Here is an 18,362-nt window from a genome sequence, read left to right as displayed (position 1 = left end):
TATTAATGGGTGGCGGGATAAGGGATGGTGTAAGAGCCAAACTTCTCTTATAGCAAAAACAAAAACCATCAAGTTTTCTATTTATCATTTTGATTTCAGAGAGAACGTAAGAGTTTAAGTAAAATGGTGTATTTAATCAAGCCCCAGAATCGACTTTTTTAAAGGTGCGATATCAGAACTTATGTTAGAATCAAAGGTTGTAATAAATAACCAGCTATGTTTTTAATGGTTGTATCTGAAATAAGCCCTATAATAGATGGGTGGGTGTTTAAAGTTAAGATCAATGGATTAAAACTAATATGGTACAATAAACTACCAGCCAAAATATTAACCTACGCAGCATATAAATTTTAAGTGTATGCACTTCCTATTTATATCAACAAACATTCCTTATTGTGACCAGTGATATTTTAAGAGTTTTATTTAACCCATTTCTTGCAACGTCTCCCCTTTATTTAAGTTGTTACTAGCTTCATCTATATTCCTAGGTGTCACTCTTAAAACTTACAAAAACCCACCGTTAGGCAGACAAATGACACTCTAGATGAAGAATACCTATGAAAATATTCTAGCAACTTTTAGTATTTGCAAAGAATGGAGATCTCTTTGAGAATGGTATAGTGTGTAAAAGACTGGCCCTACAGTAGGCAGGACTCAACACAGATTTGCATTTCTACATCCAGGAACCCATTAAGTATGTCTTTGACATGTCAGAGAGGCCTTTTCTGATGCAGTTAAGAACGGGGAGCTGGAAATGAGATTATTCTGGTGAGCTCCAAAAATCCGCTCTCTTTTTAGCCAGCTGTAGAAGGCTTAAAAAAAAAAAAAAAAAAAAAAAAAAAAAAGCACCATCCAGGTCAAATCAAGTCAAGGAGTCGCGACTTCTTCCATCTTCTGGGAAGGAATGCAGCTTCTCTGACATTTGGATTTTAGCTTCAGGAGACCCGTACAGGAATCATGCGGGCTGCAAAGCCACAAGGCAGACTGGTGTTGTCCCAACTCATTGATGCATGCAGTTCTAAACAAAGAAATAAAGGCTCCACCAGGCCAGAGGCTGACTGACTGCAGCTAAATCGACGACACACTGGGCAGTACACGAACTCTCTCAAGTGCAAGAACACGTCCCGGCTTCATCAGCATCAGGCGCTCGTGCTCATGCGCGGTTCCCGATGCTGGAGACGCTAACCGGCCGCTCACAGCGTCCTTTTCCCGCTCTTGGAGGACGCCACGCGCCTCGAGCCTCAGCAAATAAAATAAAGTTCGAAGTCAGCGAGCAATAAACAGCAAACCTCGCGATCTTTGGAGGCGTCGGCTGGCTGCGCGAGCCCCGCTGCTCCGGGAATGGAGACGGCGCGGGCAGACTGACTGATCCATCTTCTCGCGAGATCTGAAGGGAGGCGAGACGTCGGGGATTGGGGGGGGCGGCCGTTCTCGCGAGACTTGCAGGCTGCGGCTGAGGCGGGCCGGTGTGGGCTGCGGTGACCCCGCGCCAGGCCCGAGGCTCGGCGCTGCCGGGTGGGCGGGCGCCGCCGCTGGGTGCCGAGAGCGGCGGGGCTGCCGGGCGCCTCCTCCCTGCCCCGATGGACGCCTCCTCCTCCCCGCAGCCCCGCGCGGGGCTCCGCAAAGGTATGAGCTCCGAGCTCGCGCCTCTGCGCAGACACACGTCCCGAAGGCACTTCCGGAAGCGGCTTCCGCCTGCCCCCTTTGATTGACAGCTGACGGGTTGGAACCCCCGTTCATCGCTGCAGCAGCAGCAGCAGCTGCCGGGCTTTGCCATTCGGCGTTAGGAACGGGACTTTGTGCATCTGGTGCTGTCCCTTCCCTCACGGTTCCCGGCCGAGCAGTGGAGGCATAGGTGCCGCATGTGTGAAACGGGGACACTTGGGTGAGATGCGATGTAGTGAGCATCCAGTAAATGTCTTCGCGTTCGTTTTCCGCCTTCGTATTCCCCAGTTGTTAATGAGTAGCAGGGATTCGTTAAAGTAGACGAGCGAAGGCTTATTTAGTCCAGTTTAGGTTTGTTGCACAAAGAGATTGCTGCATGGTGTTCTTGGAGCAGAGTTCTGCCTCTAGCAGGTCTCCAACGATATAAGAAGGCATTGGTTAGCTCCTAAGTCATCAGGATGCAGGCTTGCCCCCTAGCTTTTATTAATAATAGAGATTGCTATAACAACAACAACGACAAAAACGTACCTTGAGCATGTCTGTGTGTGCGCGTGCACCATGCAGATGGAAGTTCGGGGACAGTTTGGACGAATCTGTTCTCTCCTTCCACCTTGTGAGTTGTGGGGATGAAACCCAGGCTGCCAGTGTTAGCGGCAAGTTGGTTCACAGGTGGAACATCCTACACGACATACCAGAACAGATGTACGACTGAGTATTTTGTGCCCAGTAATCTTCTGATTCACCTTTGCTTTTTCCTTTGAGAAAGGTATCTCATGAAAACAAGGAGGGATTCAGTGCTAATCTCAGAGTAGGCAACAACTTCGAACTCTCAGGGCTGAAAATTGATAATGTCATAAATAAGGACCCACAAGTACAAATAAATGCCTTTGTGAGGCTGGCTGGTAAAGACAAATACGATCTTCTAAGCGGAGATTACGAGACTGCTGTGCTTATTCCTCGGTTGAATCTGGTGGAATATTCTGTCACTGGTATTTTAGGGGGAAAGTACCCATGAAAACGACAAGCCACTCAAAGGCTGAGGCGGGAGCATGTTTTCCACGTTAGAAGCAAACAAGGAAGACACTTTGGGATTGAGGGAGGCACCCCCAGTCACTAAGCATTGTTGCCAGTACCACAGTGAGAAATGCTCCCAGCGTTAACATTTTCAGTTGCCGTAGCACCTGAATCATCCCTGACTCAAACTTCATCTATTTGTTTCTAGAAATTATCCAAACTCAGGTACGAAGGGCCCCATAAAATATATCCTTCCGGTGTTTACCGTTTAACCGAAAAACTTCTGGACTCCCTCCTCTGAAATATGCTTTCCATAGCACTTAGTTCTCTTCTTCCAAGTCATGTTTTGTCATTATGTTTAGTGACTGTCATCTCACTGGTCAATACTTTGTTTTCACTTACAAATTCAATTTGTTAGGTAATCTTTTGCGTGTTATAGTCCTGGTTTTATTTTTTCACTAGAAGGCTTATTATTCCAAGATATTTAGAATAATTAATAAATATTTAAGTCACTGATACAAAGTTTCTTCAACAATAAGTCAAGCCACAGGACATGGTATTAAAAACAGTACAACTGAACACTCAAATAAATGGCATAAGGTAGGAGGTATACAAGAGAAGGGGATGGAGAAATAATATATGGAACAATAAGCTTTTGCTCCTTAATGTTTTAGGCATCGTTCATGTCTACATTTACTTATTTATTGACACTCCCCCCAGGGAATTGTCTCTAGTGGAAGAAACAGACAAAAACAAGTAAACATAAACATGGTGTAAATGCCCAGTAGCAATGAAATACTGAGGTAGAATGCTGGGATGCCTACTAAGTGAAGTAGACCAGAGGTAGAGGTTGTCAGTGATTCAGGGTAAAGTGATGGTGGCGGGTATTAAGGGAAAAGTCATCAAACTACTTACTATCTATGGGCCAAATCAAAAGTGACACTGCCTTTAAAAAAAAAAAAGTTTTATTAGGACACACCCATGCCCATTTAGTTATTGTCTGTGACTGCTTTTTCTTAAAAGAGTAAAAATTTTGTTTCCTAAAATATAATTTAACAAATAACTAATAGTTGACTATAGAAAAGGTTTTCCAGCTCTTTCTTTCCAGAGATGTTGACAAAAAGAAGTGATTTTTGTTTTTGAGGGGTGTGTGCGTGTTTGTGTATGTGTGTGTGTGTGTGTGTGTGTGTGTGTGTGTGTGTGTGTGTGTCTGTCTGTCTGTCTGTCTCTGTGTGTGTCTGTGTAGCCCTGGCTGTTCTGAAACTAGCTTTATAGCTCTGTAGACCAGACTAGCCTTGAACTCAGTGAACTAAGAGATTCTCCTGCCTCTGCCTCCTGAATGCTTGGGTTCCTGATTGTAAAGTGTTTTTTAAGGAACACCAGAAAAGTTCTGGTGGTAGATGGCATGTGTGAGTAATATAAAAAGAGGTATAAGGGATAGTGGTTTTCTGCCTTGAAAATTGTAAATGATCCCAATTAATAAGATACAGGGAAACTACTCACTACCATTTTTTGTCGTTGTTCTTTATTTTATAGCTATTATGTGGTACAGTGTCTGATAAACAATTGATGTTTAACTCATGCATGTTGAGTGTCAAATTAAGGAATTAGGTTTTAAAAATGAGGGGATACTTCCTAGGTAAGGAGATGCATCATTTAAAACAGAAATACTGTGTTAGGAACTGCTGTAGTGGCATCATTAGCTCAGGCTCAGCCAGCACTGTCCCAGAAAGAAGACACCTTGACCTGCACATCCTCTTTACGTATACAGTTAAGTAGGTTATTAATTTTATGATAGTATAACAGTTCTCAGTTTGGATCTAAAAAAATAGAGTGGGAGAGCTTGCTTTTCATGTGTACTTAGGGTTCCTAAAGCTATCTATCTCAGCCAAGGTAGTGGGAGTAATGCTTTTGAGGAATAGTCAATAGATGAAGACTTAAGACAGCATACATCTATCATTATAGCCAAAAATGTTAGGAAGTTCTAACTGGAACTCCCAGGAAGACCCTAGGAAACCACTAGTGTGGTCTTGTAGAATCAGGGAGGAGTGTGTAAGAAAAATAATCTCCAATATCCTTACGTTACAGCTGTATATTTCTTGGATCCTTGCAATGAGGAATTACATTTGGAAAGTTCTTTTTACTTAGTGTTCTCCATTTAGTACCCTTTAAATTGCTTAATAGTATATTCTGGGAAGCCCCTCCCCTACTCATAGTTGCTGTCTTCAGAAAAGAAAATACAACAAATGCGTAAGCTCAGACATATAGAAATCAGAATCTTCAGTGAATGATAGGACCTTACAAAGAACTCATAACTTACCTTTAGCTCTCTCTTTTTAAAGACTTATGTATATGAGTGTTTTGCCTACATATTTATGTGCTCCACATATATGCCTGATGCCCAGGGAAATCAGAAGAGGGTGTTGGACAACTTAGACCTGATGCTATGGGTGGTTGTGAACCACCACGTGAATACTGGGAATTGAACCCTGGTGCTCTGCAAGAGCTTCAGATGCTCTCCAGAGTCATCTCTCCAGCACCAAGAACTCATCTCTTAGAATGTAATCAAAACCCAGAAGGGATCAGCTGTAATGGTTTTGACATCATTGTTGTTAAACAAGAAGCTCTCTCTCCAGAGAAGGTTGGAGTAAATATAGAAAGCACATGTCACAAAAGAGTTGCTTCCCTGAAGATTACTGTGTATTTTTCTCCTACCGTATCACAGCAGGAGAATGTGTATAATGTCCATGAGTCAGCAAGAATATTTAAGTCAGTGGATGTCACCTCTGGTTGTTCTTCAGGATCAATTTTAAATCCAACAATAACAGTCAAACAAATAATGAAACCAAATGTCTGTGGGCCACATCCATTACTTGAATTACCAGAGGTTGTAACCTAGCATTATTTCTTTAAACCTCAGAGGAGGTAATGACACACAGCCAGAATGAGAGGTACAGAAAATAGGTTATACTGGTGGTTATAGGAAACATCTGATAATATATTTTAGAAAAATGTTTAGAAATATATTTAGAAAAATGAAAATAAATGTTTATTTTGTTTCAGTTATTTGGAAAATTAGGTTTTTGTTTTTTTTCTCAGTAGGTAAGTGGCTTCATAAGCTTTTTGAAAAGTTAATTTTCTTCCTTATTATAGACGGTTGGTGTCCAGGAGAACGATGTCTTGCTCCTTCTTCAGATAATATGAAGCTTTGTGAAGCAAGCATAAAGTCTATCACTGTGGATGAAAATGGGGAGCCGTGTGCAGTTGTCCTGTATCCAGATTTTCAAGAAAAGAAAGTACCTCTTCAAAGACTTCAAGAAGTAAAATCAACGAAAGATTGCTCCAGAAGTTTTATATTTGATGATGAAGATTTAGAAAAGCCTTATTTCCCAGATCGAAAGATTCCTTCATTGGCTGATGCTTTTAAATTATCTGAAGATGGAGACTCCATTCCTTACACCATTAATAGATACTTGCGAGATTACCAACGAGAAGGAGCTCAGTTTCTCTACAGACACTACATCCAGGGAAGAGGATGCATTCTTGGTGATGACATGGGACTTGGAAAAACAATACAGGTATTTATGTTAATTACTTTATAATTAAAAATTAGCTCATCCTGTGTATAAGAGGAGTGCATATACTATGCAAATCTCTATTTGTAATAGCACCTGTTACTATAGGTTTTTTTTAATATTTCCATCTTTATGTGGCTTATTTATTATTAATGTTCTATTTCTTTTATATATATATTTTTTTTTTCTTACTTTACATATCGATCCCAGTTCCCTCTCACTCCCTTCCTCCCATCCCCCCACCCCCTCCCAAGGTTTTTGTTTGCTCAGCTCTTGTGTGTGCTATCACAGTTTCTGAGTCATCGTCCCTGTTATACCTAGAATATTCAATTTCCTTGGAGTTGTTCCTAACTTCTGGCTTTTTCAGTCTTTCCTTTTCCTCTTCTGCATAGACCTGAGCCTTGAGGGGCAGAGTGTGATGAAGACATCCATTTAGTGCTAAGAGCTTCCAGGTTTCTCACACTGCATCAGCACTTCCTTTAAGCAAGCAAAAATCTTTCAAAAGTGTGATTCTGAAGAAAAATAAGGATGTGGTTATCTCTTCCTTTTGTCTTAGGAAAAACACTTTTTTTTTTTTTTTTTTTTTTTTGGTTAGGCCTTTGGTTTGAATGTTTGAACTGTTTCCCTGTTTGAAGGAGGTGACTGCAGGTGAGGAAGGATGACCTATAAAAATCTTCACTCTAAATTTGTCATAGATCTGTAAATTCAGATTTGTATAGACCTGTACGGTGCCAGTGAATTGCGGTAGAGCAGACCTGACCTCCAAATGTCCATGTTTCCTTTGCTATGGAGGTAGCCCAAGTAAAGGGTTTCTCTAATCTAAGTGTAGCTTTTGACAGACTTAGGCCAGTAAAAATAGCATAGATACGATGAGTGCCGTTTCGGCCCTGGTCCGTGAACCACCTGTGTGATTCTTCACATCCTCCTTTTCCCTTCTGGACATTTGCGCATTATAGCTAACATTACTTTGATTAAGATAACAAGCTGAGATATTTCATGGTTTTAATTTCCCCTGTTCACTTAGGGTATATTCTCAGCTAAAACACAAGTTTATTTTTATTCTAACGTCCCTTTTTGGGTGGGAGTGAAAGAAGCAGCGAAGTTAGAAGTTAGTGTATATTATTATTATCATCATCGCTAGCATAGTTAATGAATTAAGTAAAGCGAATTTCTAATTGGACGTTAACATTTTATTTTCAAAGGTCTGAGTGTGTGTGTGTGCGTGTGTGTGTGTGTGTGTGTCTAATTGGTTGACTGTTTCTTGCTGCTGATTGTGTGGGGCTATACATGCTTTTTATTATTTTTATTCTTCTCATTTAATTTTTGGAGAATAGCTGCTATTCAAAATGGTATGTGTATTGGTGAGTTGTGTTAGCCTATCTTAAATAGCATTCTGTCATTCATTAGATAAACAAAGGCACAAAGTTATGAGGCAAATACTTCCTCCTTTAAGGAATTTTTTTTTCTACAAGAAAAGAAAAATGTATAGTTTATTTTAGAGACTTTGAAAAGATAGTATCCATGGATAGAAGCAAATAGTAAGGTAGTATCTCAGATGATGGAATTAAGGAAGAATTCATCAAGTGGGCAGAATTGTTCCAAGATGAGATAGGCATGTGGAATTTTATGTGTTCAAAGGTAGTATTATCATAGTTTGCTTGTTAATGCAAAGGAAGTACCAATATTTTTGTGTTTTCTCTAAGATCTCTTTGTAGTCTACTGATTAGTTTGTGGAATATACAGTGAAATTATGCATAGTGATAGAAAAAGTCTTTTATCTTCCAGGTTATTTCATTTCTGGCTGCAGTTTTGCGTAAAAAAGGAACTCGTGAAGATATTGAAAATAACATGCCAGAGTTCTTACTAAAAAGCATGAAAAAGGAACCTTCTTCTACAGCCCAAAAGGTGAAATATCTAGAAGTATTCAGCTTATAAAGTTGACATTGCAAATACAGAAGTGTTTAAACACAATATAGTGCGTTATGCATTTTAAAACAGGAATGCAGACATTAAGCTGTTTATTTCACAAGACTGTTTTTGGAAGGTTGCCAGTTCTATCTGCTAGTAGCATGAGGTTATATCTCAGTCTTTCCTGTCCACATAGGAGTCAGGCCTGACTCTGCTGAGGTCAGACATGACTGGGCATGTTCAGGGTGGAGTGGTTGTAGACAGCATAAGAGATTTGTAATGACACAATAAAATTACTAGAAGTGTCATGCTTATGGTCTTTGTGTGTATGCATGTGTACACGCACAAGTGTGTATATGCTTTTGAGGGTCAGAGGTCGATGTCTGGTGTCTTCTCTCCTCACGTTAGTTTTTGCGTCAGGGTGTCTTAAAGAACCTGGAGCTTGCCTTTCCTTCTAGACTACCCGGCCAGCAAGCCCCAGGAGCCCTCTTGTTTCTGCCTTCCCAGTGCTGGATCTGTAGGTGTTCACTGCCACCCAGCCTTTCTAAAACAGGGGTGGGATTGAACTCAGACCGTCATGCTTGCACAGCAAGTACTTTAGCAACCAAGTCATCTCTTCAGCCCCCTGTGTGCTTTTATGTTGTCCTTAGTGTTTGGAGAATGGATAGGAATAAAGATGGAGTGTTTGATGAAAACAATTACTATTTTATTAAGGCAACGAAGTTCCTCAAGTTCTAAGATGGAGTTTCTTCTATAAGATTTTATAAATCTTATTCACAAGATGGTTTACGCCAGTATCCTCAGAAGGGTTATATTATATAAAATTTGAGAAGTGCTGACTTGTGGTATTTTTGTTACTACTTAATTACCTTACTCTTTTAACAGCATTCCAGCATGTGCTATGATACAAAGCTGCCTCAGTTGGCACTGGTGTCTTCATTTATCCTTTCCTTCCTGCCTTTGTGTATCTGTGCATATGTATTTAAATCCTTTGCCACAGCATACACCACTTTTACTAGGTCTCCTTTAGCTGGAATTTTATTAATTTGTGTCGTCTTCTGTTCAGATAAACCCCATTAATGTGTAGGTGTCCCCTTGAGCAGTGATGTTTGTCCTGCTCCCATTTCACAAGTAATAGTGTTTTCATTAGTCTTCTCTAAATTGTCTGTGAGTCTAACTTTGTTCTCTTTACCCAAGTAAAGAGAAGTCCTAAAACTTCCAGATGAGTATAGTATTTGGTACAGAGTGACAGAAGAGCTTAGTTCTGTGTGTTTTTCTTATAGGATAACATAGCCATAATGTTTCCTTTGTGAAGTATTTTTAATGTTTTGATGTTGTATTTTGTATAGTCTATTATTTGGAAATACCCACTTGTGTTTTATACTCTTTGTTATTATGGCCACATAGTTCTGTGTTTTCTGTTTAACCAACCTTGATTGCCTTCTTAAAAGCCTTCATGCCATAGTTGAGGCAAATTAGAAAGACAAGGATCCTCTTGACTGCCAAGTGTCAAGAATTCCAGCACAATTAGCAGATTTGCTGTGAGATTTTCCTGTATACAAACAACAGAGCCATTTCAAATTGAATACTAAGATAAGGAATTGCAAGTTTTTGAGATGTTCCCTAGACTATGAACTTCGTTTACAGGAAAAGCCTATGTTTTCATTACCTAGTGACCCAATATATTGGGGATTCCTTCAACAAAATTTGTCACCTGTAAACCTGCCCAATGTATCTCAAGGAAACAACTTATGATCCCATTTACTGAAAAATGATTATCGAGGGAAGGTCAATAGAAATTATTTAACAAAGGAACCTCATAGCAGCCTAAAGAATTTATATGGCTACTGTTAAAACACTTAAGCTCAGCTCTCTTGACAAGCACATCTGTCTGTGGATATGAACTGCCTTTTCCTGAAGTCCTTTTTCTATATTAAAATTATGCTTGACTCTAAGCTAAAATCTTTTTTTAATAAAGTCCAACTCTGCTTTGTATTTTCTCATCCTGAAACTTTTCTGCCGTGTAGTCAAGACTCTTGACTTCTCTTGAGTGACAGTCTCTAAAAAAAGAACACAGGCTTGGACCAGATGTGTCTTCTGATTCTAATACAATTTTCCTGTTTATTTGAACAACTGAGTTCTAAGGAATCTATATTAAATTTTCTGTAATCACTGGGGTTGTTGTTGATCTTGTGTTTGTGTTGGCTTTTGCTAATTTCTTTAATATCGGTTTCATAAATTTTGTTTGTATGTTGGTTATATACTCAGTTAACAGGTTATTTGCTGACTTCTAGGTTCGAAATTTATCTTCTGACTTGACCTAACTAATTTTATTATCTACTGTCATTGCATATTTTAGATGATGATTCAATGCTGAACTGATTTTTTTCTGCATTGAAGGAAATTTCTTTTTGTTGAATTACGTAACGTAGAATTCCTTCTTTGAAATCCCAAAACAAAACCCTAATATTTACCGTAGAATTCTTTCAGATAAGTTCACCTTTGAAAAAATGTGTTCGGGGTTAGAGAGAGGGCTCAGCAGTTAGGAGCATTTACTGCTCTTGTAGAGGGCCAGCGCTGGCTCCCTAGCATCCACAACTCAAAGCCATTTTACCTCCAGTTCTAGGGGATCATACACTTCTAGTCTGTGCAGGTTCCTGCATGCATGTGGTGCTCATGTGTGCTATGCACACACACACATAAAATTAGTAAATACATATTTTTGAAATTGTAATATAATAGTAATTTTTCGTAGGGGAAGCTAAGTAGTGATTCCACAGTAAGCATTCTGATAAAGACTGATACCACCTGTCTTTCGTAAAGGGCATTACCTTTATTGGCCTGGTCCTTCTAACTGCTTCAGTTTGTCTGATGGGTTCTGTTACTGCTTAATGGCTGTTTATTTGATGCTCTCTCTTTCATGGCCTTCTCAGTTCTGCTGAGGGGTGGGGAGTGTGTACCCATTGCCATCTTCCCGAACTGTTCTACTCTACTGGGAGATCCCTTCCAGGCATCATAGCACTATTACAGATTGTTTTCATATTTGTTCCTCATTTTTTTTTTTTTTTTTTTTGCATTGGGACATATATGTTTTCAGAGAGTCCATTTGAAGTAGCTTATATTTTTAAGAGATGTTTTGTCAAAAAGAGAATAAAATAAAGCTAATGCCAGAATTCAGCAACCCTGAAAAAGAAACACCCAGTGAATTAATTTAAGGAGTACTGTTTTGAACAAGGAGTATATGTATGTGTGAGAGATGATATTTTATATATATTTTAAAACTTGTCAGGTATGAATAAGACTTTGAGGAATGTGTGAAATAGAAGTGCCAATGGGAAGACACAAATCATGCATTTCAAGTGCTGATTCTTGGAATGAGTCATTACATTTGGGCTAAGTTTATGCTGTAGTTCATTTAGTCTTTTTATGAAATAAATCATAGTAAGTTAATTAAAAATATCTTGGAAGATCAAACTTTAGAGATTCTAAGAAAGAAATTTAACAGAAGGGAAGGGGGCTAGGGAGACAGCTTAGTGGGTAGAGTGCTTGCTGTGATGGTGACATGAGTTTGTACCCCCAGGACCTGTGTAAAAAGTGGGTTGTCTGTTTGCATCTCTGTCTGTGCTGGGAACAGAGACAGGCAGGTGCCGGGGCTTTTGCCTGCCCGTCAGCCCGGCCAAAATAACAGGTTCAGTGAGAGAGGTGGGGAACCAGAGAGGAAGACCTTCAAAGTCCCCCTCTGCCCTGCACATACGCGCACATACATGTGCACCACACAGAGAGAAAATTAAAATTGAAAAACGAGAGGAAGAATTTCCAATCAATTACAATACCTGTGTTAGAAAGGGTTTCAGTGGTATTGAGCAAAAGTACTTTTCAGCCATCTTGCTTTCCATTTACCACCTTTGAAACTCTTGTTTTACGGATGAAACAACTGGAAAGTTTCCGTTTCCTTTCTGTTACTGTGATAAAACACTCTGGTCAGATGTAGCTTGTGGCTGAGGGCGGGGGCGGGGGGTAGGGGGGGTTGTATTTGGCTTATACTTCCAGGTCATAGTGTGTCATTGAAGGGCAGGAACTCGCTGTGGGAACCTGGAGGCAGGAGCCCTGGGGGAGCACTGTTTGCACGCTCATTCTCTGACTTGCTCTCATGCTTAGCTACCTTTCTTGTACAACCGAGGATAGCTTGCCCAAGGATGATACAGCCCACAGTAGGCTAGGGTATTCCACATCCATTGAAAATGAAGACAGCTCCTCTCAGGCCAGTTTGATCAAGAAAACTCCTTGATTGAGACTTCTCAGGTGACTCTAGGCTATGTCAGATTGACAATTAAGACTAACCAGAACATAAACACCAGAACAGAAAAACAAGGAGCCACTGAATGTAATCAGATGTTGTTTTGAAGAACATCAACAGTTAATCTGTGGTCAGAGGTGGGAAGGCAGGGTGTGTGGGAATAAACACAGGTGAAGTTACTGGTAGAAACCCACATGGAGGCTCTTCTCTACTGCTTCAGTTTTCAGGGAGTTTCTCATACCTTCTACAGAGAGAATCTGAGAAGAAAGGAGCAGGAAGGAGAGGTGAATGGAGCCCCAGAGGATTGTGTTTGGAGGAAGATGCTACCCATTTGCTTTTCATGTTAACTCTTTAATTTATTGTTGATATACTGATTTTATTCTCTCTCTCTTCTTCAATGCCTTCAAGATTAGAAATGAAAATAACTACTCCTTTTAGTGGGTTATGTTTTATGGTTGTTATTGTTGTTCTAACCAAAAGCTAATTAAACAAGGAGTATTTTTGAGGATTTTTGTTGTTGTTGTTCACATGTAGCAAACCAGTCAGTCATATTAGTATTTACTTATAGCATCAAAATCAAAGAGCGGGACTATTGATACTGTGTATTTCATGTTGGAGTTCTTATTAAAAACATGGATGCTTTTCTTCCTGTTTTTAGATGTTCTTAATAGTTGCTCCTCTTTCTGTCCTCTACAACTGGAAGGATGAATTGGATACCTGGGGATATTTCAGGGTCACTGTTTTACATGGTAGCAAAAAGGACAACGGACTGCTTCGCTTAAAGCAGAGGAAATGTGAAATTGCCCTGACAACTTATGAAACTCTGCGCTTGTGTCTGGAGGACCTTAACAGGTAAAATCATGAGAGGTGCTGTCAGCGTGCTGCTGACGTCAGCCATACGCGTCCTTTATATCATGATGCAAAACTCAAACTCCTTTAGGTTGACTTCACGTCAGGGTTATAAAGCAGAGATTGTGATGACTGCCTCTGTCTGGAAAGGAGTCCCACCACTTCATATTCCATTCCTTAATCTCATAATAGGACTCCTTTCCAAACAGTGCTTTTTAAAGAATGTAAGGTTTGTTCTAAGTCCCATGCAGAACACTGTGTAAATGATGCCTCCCAGAGAATTGAAAGCCACTGGAGATATTTTGATCTGCACCTTACATGAGTAGCGTACCCTAACATAGTTCCACGGTAAATAGAAAAACCCCTGGTTGGTATGCTGAGCCACATTGATGGAGGAAAACCAAGTAAGAGGTTTGTTCTGAACTAACTTGTGTCAAAATCCCCAATTCACGTCCCAGCCTTAGGATGTAATTACATTTAAAGATGTGCTTAAATAAAAAGTGAGCTGTTTGGGTAGAGGTGTAAGTCAGCATAAATAAGGTATCCTTACTAGATAACAGACAAGTACCAAGAGCATATAAGTAGGGAAGGACATCTGGGTTATCCAGTATCCTTTCAGTGCTAAAATAATACGGTTTCAGTCAGTTTGAATCATAGTCAGTGAAAGAGAATAGCAGAAAAGTACCTTAAAGGTGATGCTTTCCAATCAGCTAAAATTCCTGCATGAGATGATAGTGAAAAACAAAACCAACAGTTCTCTTAGAGGTTTGAAAACACAGAATATATTCAAGAGTAAAACGTAGCTAGGTGAGGTGTTGCGTACCTGAGATCTCACCTACTCTGGAGGCTGGGGTGGGAGGAACGTGCATTTAAGGCTAGTGTGAACAAATACAGTGGGGCCTGTGCTCAAAATATCAATAACAAGAGAGTAAATCATCTCGTCTGGAAAATGGTAGGATGAATTGGATCTGTTTTTGCCAAAATGGACTATTCAGATACAGGTGGAAGGTTCTATTAGAATTAATGAGGTTCGGTTTATGTACAGTAATCAATACTGGTTTTTAAATGTAGCTAGCCTCCATTTCCATAAGTTCTCTCAGCCAACTGTAGATTAAAACATTAGCTAGAAAAATGTGTTTGTAACAAACTAATGGTTTCCTTAAACAATTCAGTGTAATATTTTTACATAGCACTTACATTGTGGAGGGTATTACACATTAACTGGAGGTTATTTGGAGAACACAGGATGGTAAAGGTTATACACAGATGCTGGGTCAGTTTATGTAAGACATTTGACCATCCACTTACTTTGCTTCCTGAACCAATCCACCAATCCACAGATAGTAAGGGGCATCTTATATAATCCAGTGAGTACTGATCTGGCATTGTTAGATTTTTTTGAGGCCACACGTAGTTTCTGTGGAATATTCTTTTTTTTTTTTTTTTTTTTTTTTTTACAGCTCATTAAAAATATAAAACTATTGACTCTGCAAAACTGTCCACAATCTGGGTGTGACACCTGGTTTTGAACAATGCATACATAGCTCCAGTCTCAAGTAAGGGAGAAACATCCCAATAGCGCTCTTCTTTACAGCTCACCTTCCTTCAGTTCTCAGCCGAGCACTCACCTTGATTTCTGTCACGACGGACTATTTCAAGCTGTTTCAGAGAGTTCTATTAGTGCAATTAGGCTGAAAGTTCTCTCATTCCTGTCTGGCATCTTTGCCCAATATGTTTTTGAGATTCATCTGAACTCTTAGTAAATCAGTGATTACTTTTTTAAATGTTGAATTGTATTCTGTCTTATGAATATGGTTTTTTTTTTTTTTGTTTTTAAACCCATTCATTTGAAAATAGTTATTTGATTTTGTTATTATTATACATACAATTTCAAGGAATATATTTATGGAAGCCCTTTTTTGGTATATGTTTTTATTTCTGTTGGGTAAATAAATGAGTGGAATTGTGGGTTTTAGGATTAGTCCAGGTTTAAAAGGAAGGAACTGCCGACCCATTTTCCACAGTGACTGTGTCATTTTACTTTAACTGGATTGTTTGAAGGTTCAGTGGCTTTATAATCGGTCATTTTGTTTCTACTCATTTTAGTGAGCACATAGAGTATGGCATCATGGTTGGAAGTATATTTTTCTAATGCGTGTGCACCTGAAAAGTTTATTCCGTGGCTCCTAGGTATAGTATTTTATAAAAGTCCAGTTTATTTGTGTAGTTCTGAGTGTTCCCTGTCTTTGCTGATTTTCCTTGGGGTTATTTTATATTTTCTGAGATGAGATTTGAAATCACAGATTTATTTATATCTCCTTAGGTCTGTAGCTTTCAGTCATGCATTTTTAAATTCTATTTTTTAGGTTCACATGCATTTTCAAATTTTTACTTTTTCCTGATAGATTAGTTTTTAAGTGCCTCTTATTTTTATATATCTTATGTTGTTTTATATAATACTAAAACAAACAACTGCCTTGACAACAGTCTTCTTTTCCCTACTGTTCATAGTTTTTTCTCTTTCTATTGCAACATTTTCTTTATTTTGCAGTATTTAATGCAGTGTTGGTAAAGTTGGATTTTACAGGCTTTGGATATGATTTTTTACCCCATGCTGTTTGTATTTTACTGTTTCATGGATTTTGGCATAAGACACTAATCTTTGTTATGGAGAGGTCATTAAGGATTTGTCTAGGCTTACATAGTTAAGTCAGTGATGGACATGAGGTTTTAACATTGACCATCTATCTGTTTTAACTCTAGACCTCAGGGCTCTAGCCAGCATGTTACCTCAAAAGTTGTTGTGCAGTCAGGTAAATGTAGTGAGTTCACTTACTGTAACAAGTTAGAGTATGTTCCTTGACATAGGTTTCATATGTAAACTTCTGTGCTTCAGTATTTATTGCATTTTAACATACATTTGCTAAAGAAATTATGTGACATAAGTATTAAGAATTCCAAAGATTACATAACTGTAAATCATATAATCATAAAAGTAGGGAAATGAGGACATTGGTTTTTTTGTTGTTACTTGCATTAGTTCAAATGTCTTATTTTGCAACATTTTAAATGTTCTATGTTTAATCTGAGTGAGTACTATTTTGTGAGTGTGGTGTTCTGTACATTTATAGTGAACAATGAACAGAGTAGACAAATACATGCTATAGGATGGTTGAACAAGATTTAATTATTACCACTATATATTTTACTTTATGAAACATTGGCAGTTTATAAATGTTTAAAGAAAAAATTGCATATCTTTGTATACTCCCTCCTAACCTGTACCTTCAGCTGTTATTGACACTGGCCAGTCAGTCTGCCTGTCGCTGTCTCTCCGTTGCCCTCTCTTCATCTCCTCTTCACCCTCAACCCCGCCTTCTTTGTGATGTTTGGTTTGATTTTGAGACAGTCTCATCTATCCCAGGATGTCCAGACTTTTCTGTGTATTTCAGACTGGCCTTGAATTCTGGATTCTCCTGCCTCTACTTTCTGAGTGCTGAGATTACAAACATGTGTCACCCATGTCTTACTTTCATATCCATATCTCTAGCAACATAGTTATGCTACAATTTTTAATGGCTTCTCTGTGTCAACTGTCGTTTTCTTAGGGGAAATTAAGATTTTGCTATACTTTGCCTTTTACAGCCTTATGTGAGAATAATTTTCATGTCCGTATTGTAGAGTTGGAACTGCATTTATGAAGTCCAAACATTTCTTGAACAAACTAGGGTATTTATGTGGCTCCAGTAATGGTTATAGCCAACAGATCTTTTTGTGCATATCTATGTATGCCTGTGTGCTCTCTTGTGTATATGCAAGCATGTGTGTGTGTTCATGAATTGTACACACTCGTATACACACTTTGTATAAGTATACTAGTGAATCATTTATAAGTTTCACGTAACATGGCAGCTTGAGTCCTGAATATTTTAATGTTGTTCTCTGTATGTTTGCGTTCTTTATTGTTGATGCTGTTTTTTACTCTTTTGGGGGCCCACCATCCAGCTTCCAAATAAATACATGGAGACTTATTCTTTCTTATCAATGCCTGGTCTAGAAAGAAGCTTGGCTTCTTTCTAGCTAGCTTTTCTTAACTTAATTATCCCCTGTACATTTTGCCTCTGGGGTTTTACCTTTCTCTATTCTGTCCACCTCTCTTTCCTTCTTACTCCATGACTGGCTGGGTAGCTGGGTGCCTGGCCCTGGTGTCCTCTCCTTCTCCCTTTCTCCCTCTTTCCTCTTCTCTGTTCTTTCCCTTGTATTTATTCTCTGCCTGGCAGCCCCACCTGTCCCTCTTCTGCCTAGTTATTGGCTGTTCAGTTCTTTACTAGACTAATCAGATGTTTTCGGCAGCCAAAGTAACACAGCTTTACAGAGATGCATCACATCTTTGCATCATTAATCATTAGCAGAAGCAGCAGAAACAAATGTAACGTGCTTTTACACAGTTGAAATAATATTCCACAGCACTTGATATGCTGTCCTTCTTGTCATATGGGTCAGCAACTTGGTAAAGTGCTAGCTATGAAGCATGAGGACCCGAGTTTGATTCCAGAGAGCCCACTGGGCATGGTGGCACACACTTGTTGTAGAGATAGGTGGGTCCCTGGAGCTCACTGGCTCACTGACTAGCTAGCCTAGCTAAGTTGGCCAGCTCCAGACCAGTGAGAGATCCTGTCTTAAAAAAAAAAAGGTGGGCAGCCTCTAAGGGATAATACCTGCTGAGGTTGACCTCTGCCTTTCACATTCATGTACACACATGTGTACACATACAAGAACATACATGCATACAGTCACAAAAGAAAGTAATAAAAATTAAAGGATGAAGGGAAAACAAATATCATTAAGAGATTATCAGTAGCTAATTTCTGTGAAGCAGGATTCAGTAAAGGTTTGGGTGGTGGTTTTGGTTACTGAGTCTTTCATACTCACTTGACATAAACTGTTCCCTCTATCATTTGTATTTTAGTAAACTGAGCCTAACCTACCTAACCTATAGCTTTGTTAGATGCAGATTAACATTGTTGTCAAAGACCCTTTATGAATATTGCTGT

General features: G+C 39.2%; 1 protein-coding gene across 1 annotated transcript in view; it reads left to right on the top strand.

The window, feature by feature from the left end:
* The first annotated feature begins 1,553 nt into the window (after window positions 1-1,553).
* Window positions 1,554-18,362, top strand: part of Ercc6l2 (ERCC excision repair 6 like 2) — an 85,564-nt gene continuing 68,755 nt past the window's right edge. Inside the window, exons 1-4 of the mRNA XM_051194135.1 lie at window positions 1,554-1,626; window positions 5,833-6,257; window positions 8,040-8,159; window positions 13,118-13,311. Coding sequence (XP_051050092.1) covers window positions 1,581-1,626; window positions 5,833-6,257; window positions 8,040-8,159; window positions 13,118-13,311 — 785 coding nt within the window. The 5' untranslated portion in view covers window positions 1,554-1,580. The remainder of the gene's footprint in view (window positions 1,627-5,832; window positions 6,258-8,039; window positions 8,160-13,117; window positions 13,312-18,362) is intronic.

This window comes from Phodopus roborovskii, unplaced genomic scaffold (genome assembly GCF_943737965.1).
Source record: "Phodopus roborovskii unplaced genomic scaffold, PHOROB, whole genome shotgun sequence".
Lineage (NCBI taxonomy): Eukaryota > Metazoa > Chordata > Mammalia > Rodentia > Cricetidae > Phodopus > Phodopus roborovskii.
Note: the sequence above shows the minus strand (reverse complement) of the source record. Positions and strands in the feature narration are given on the sequence as shown.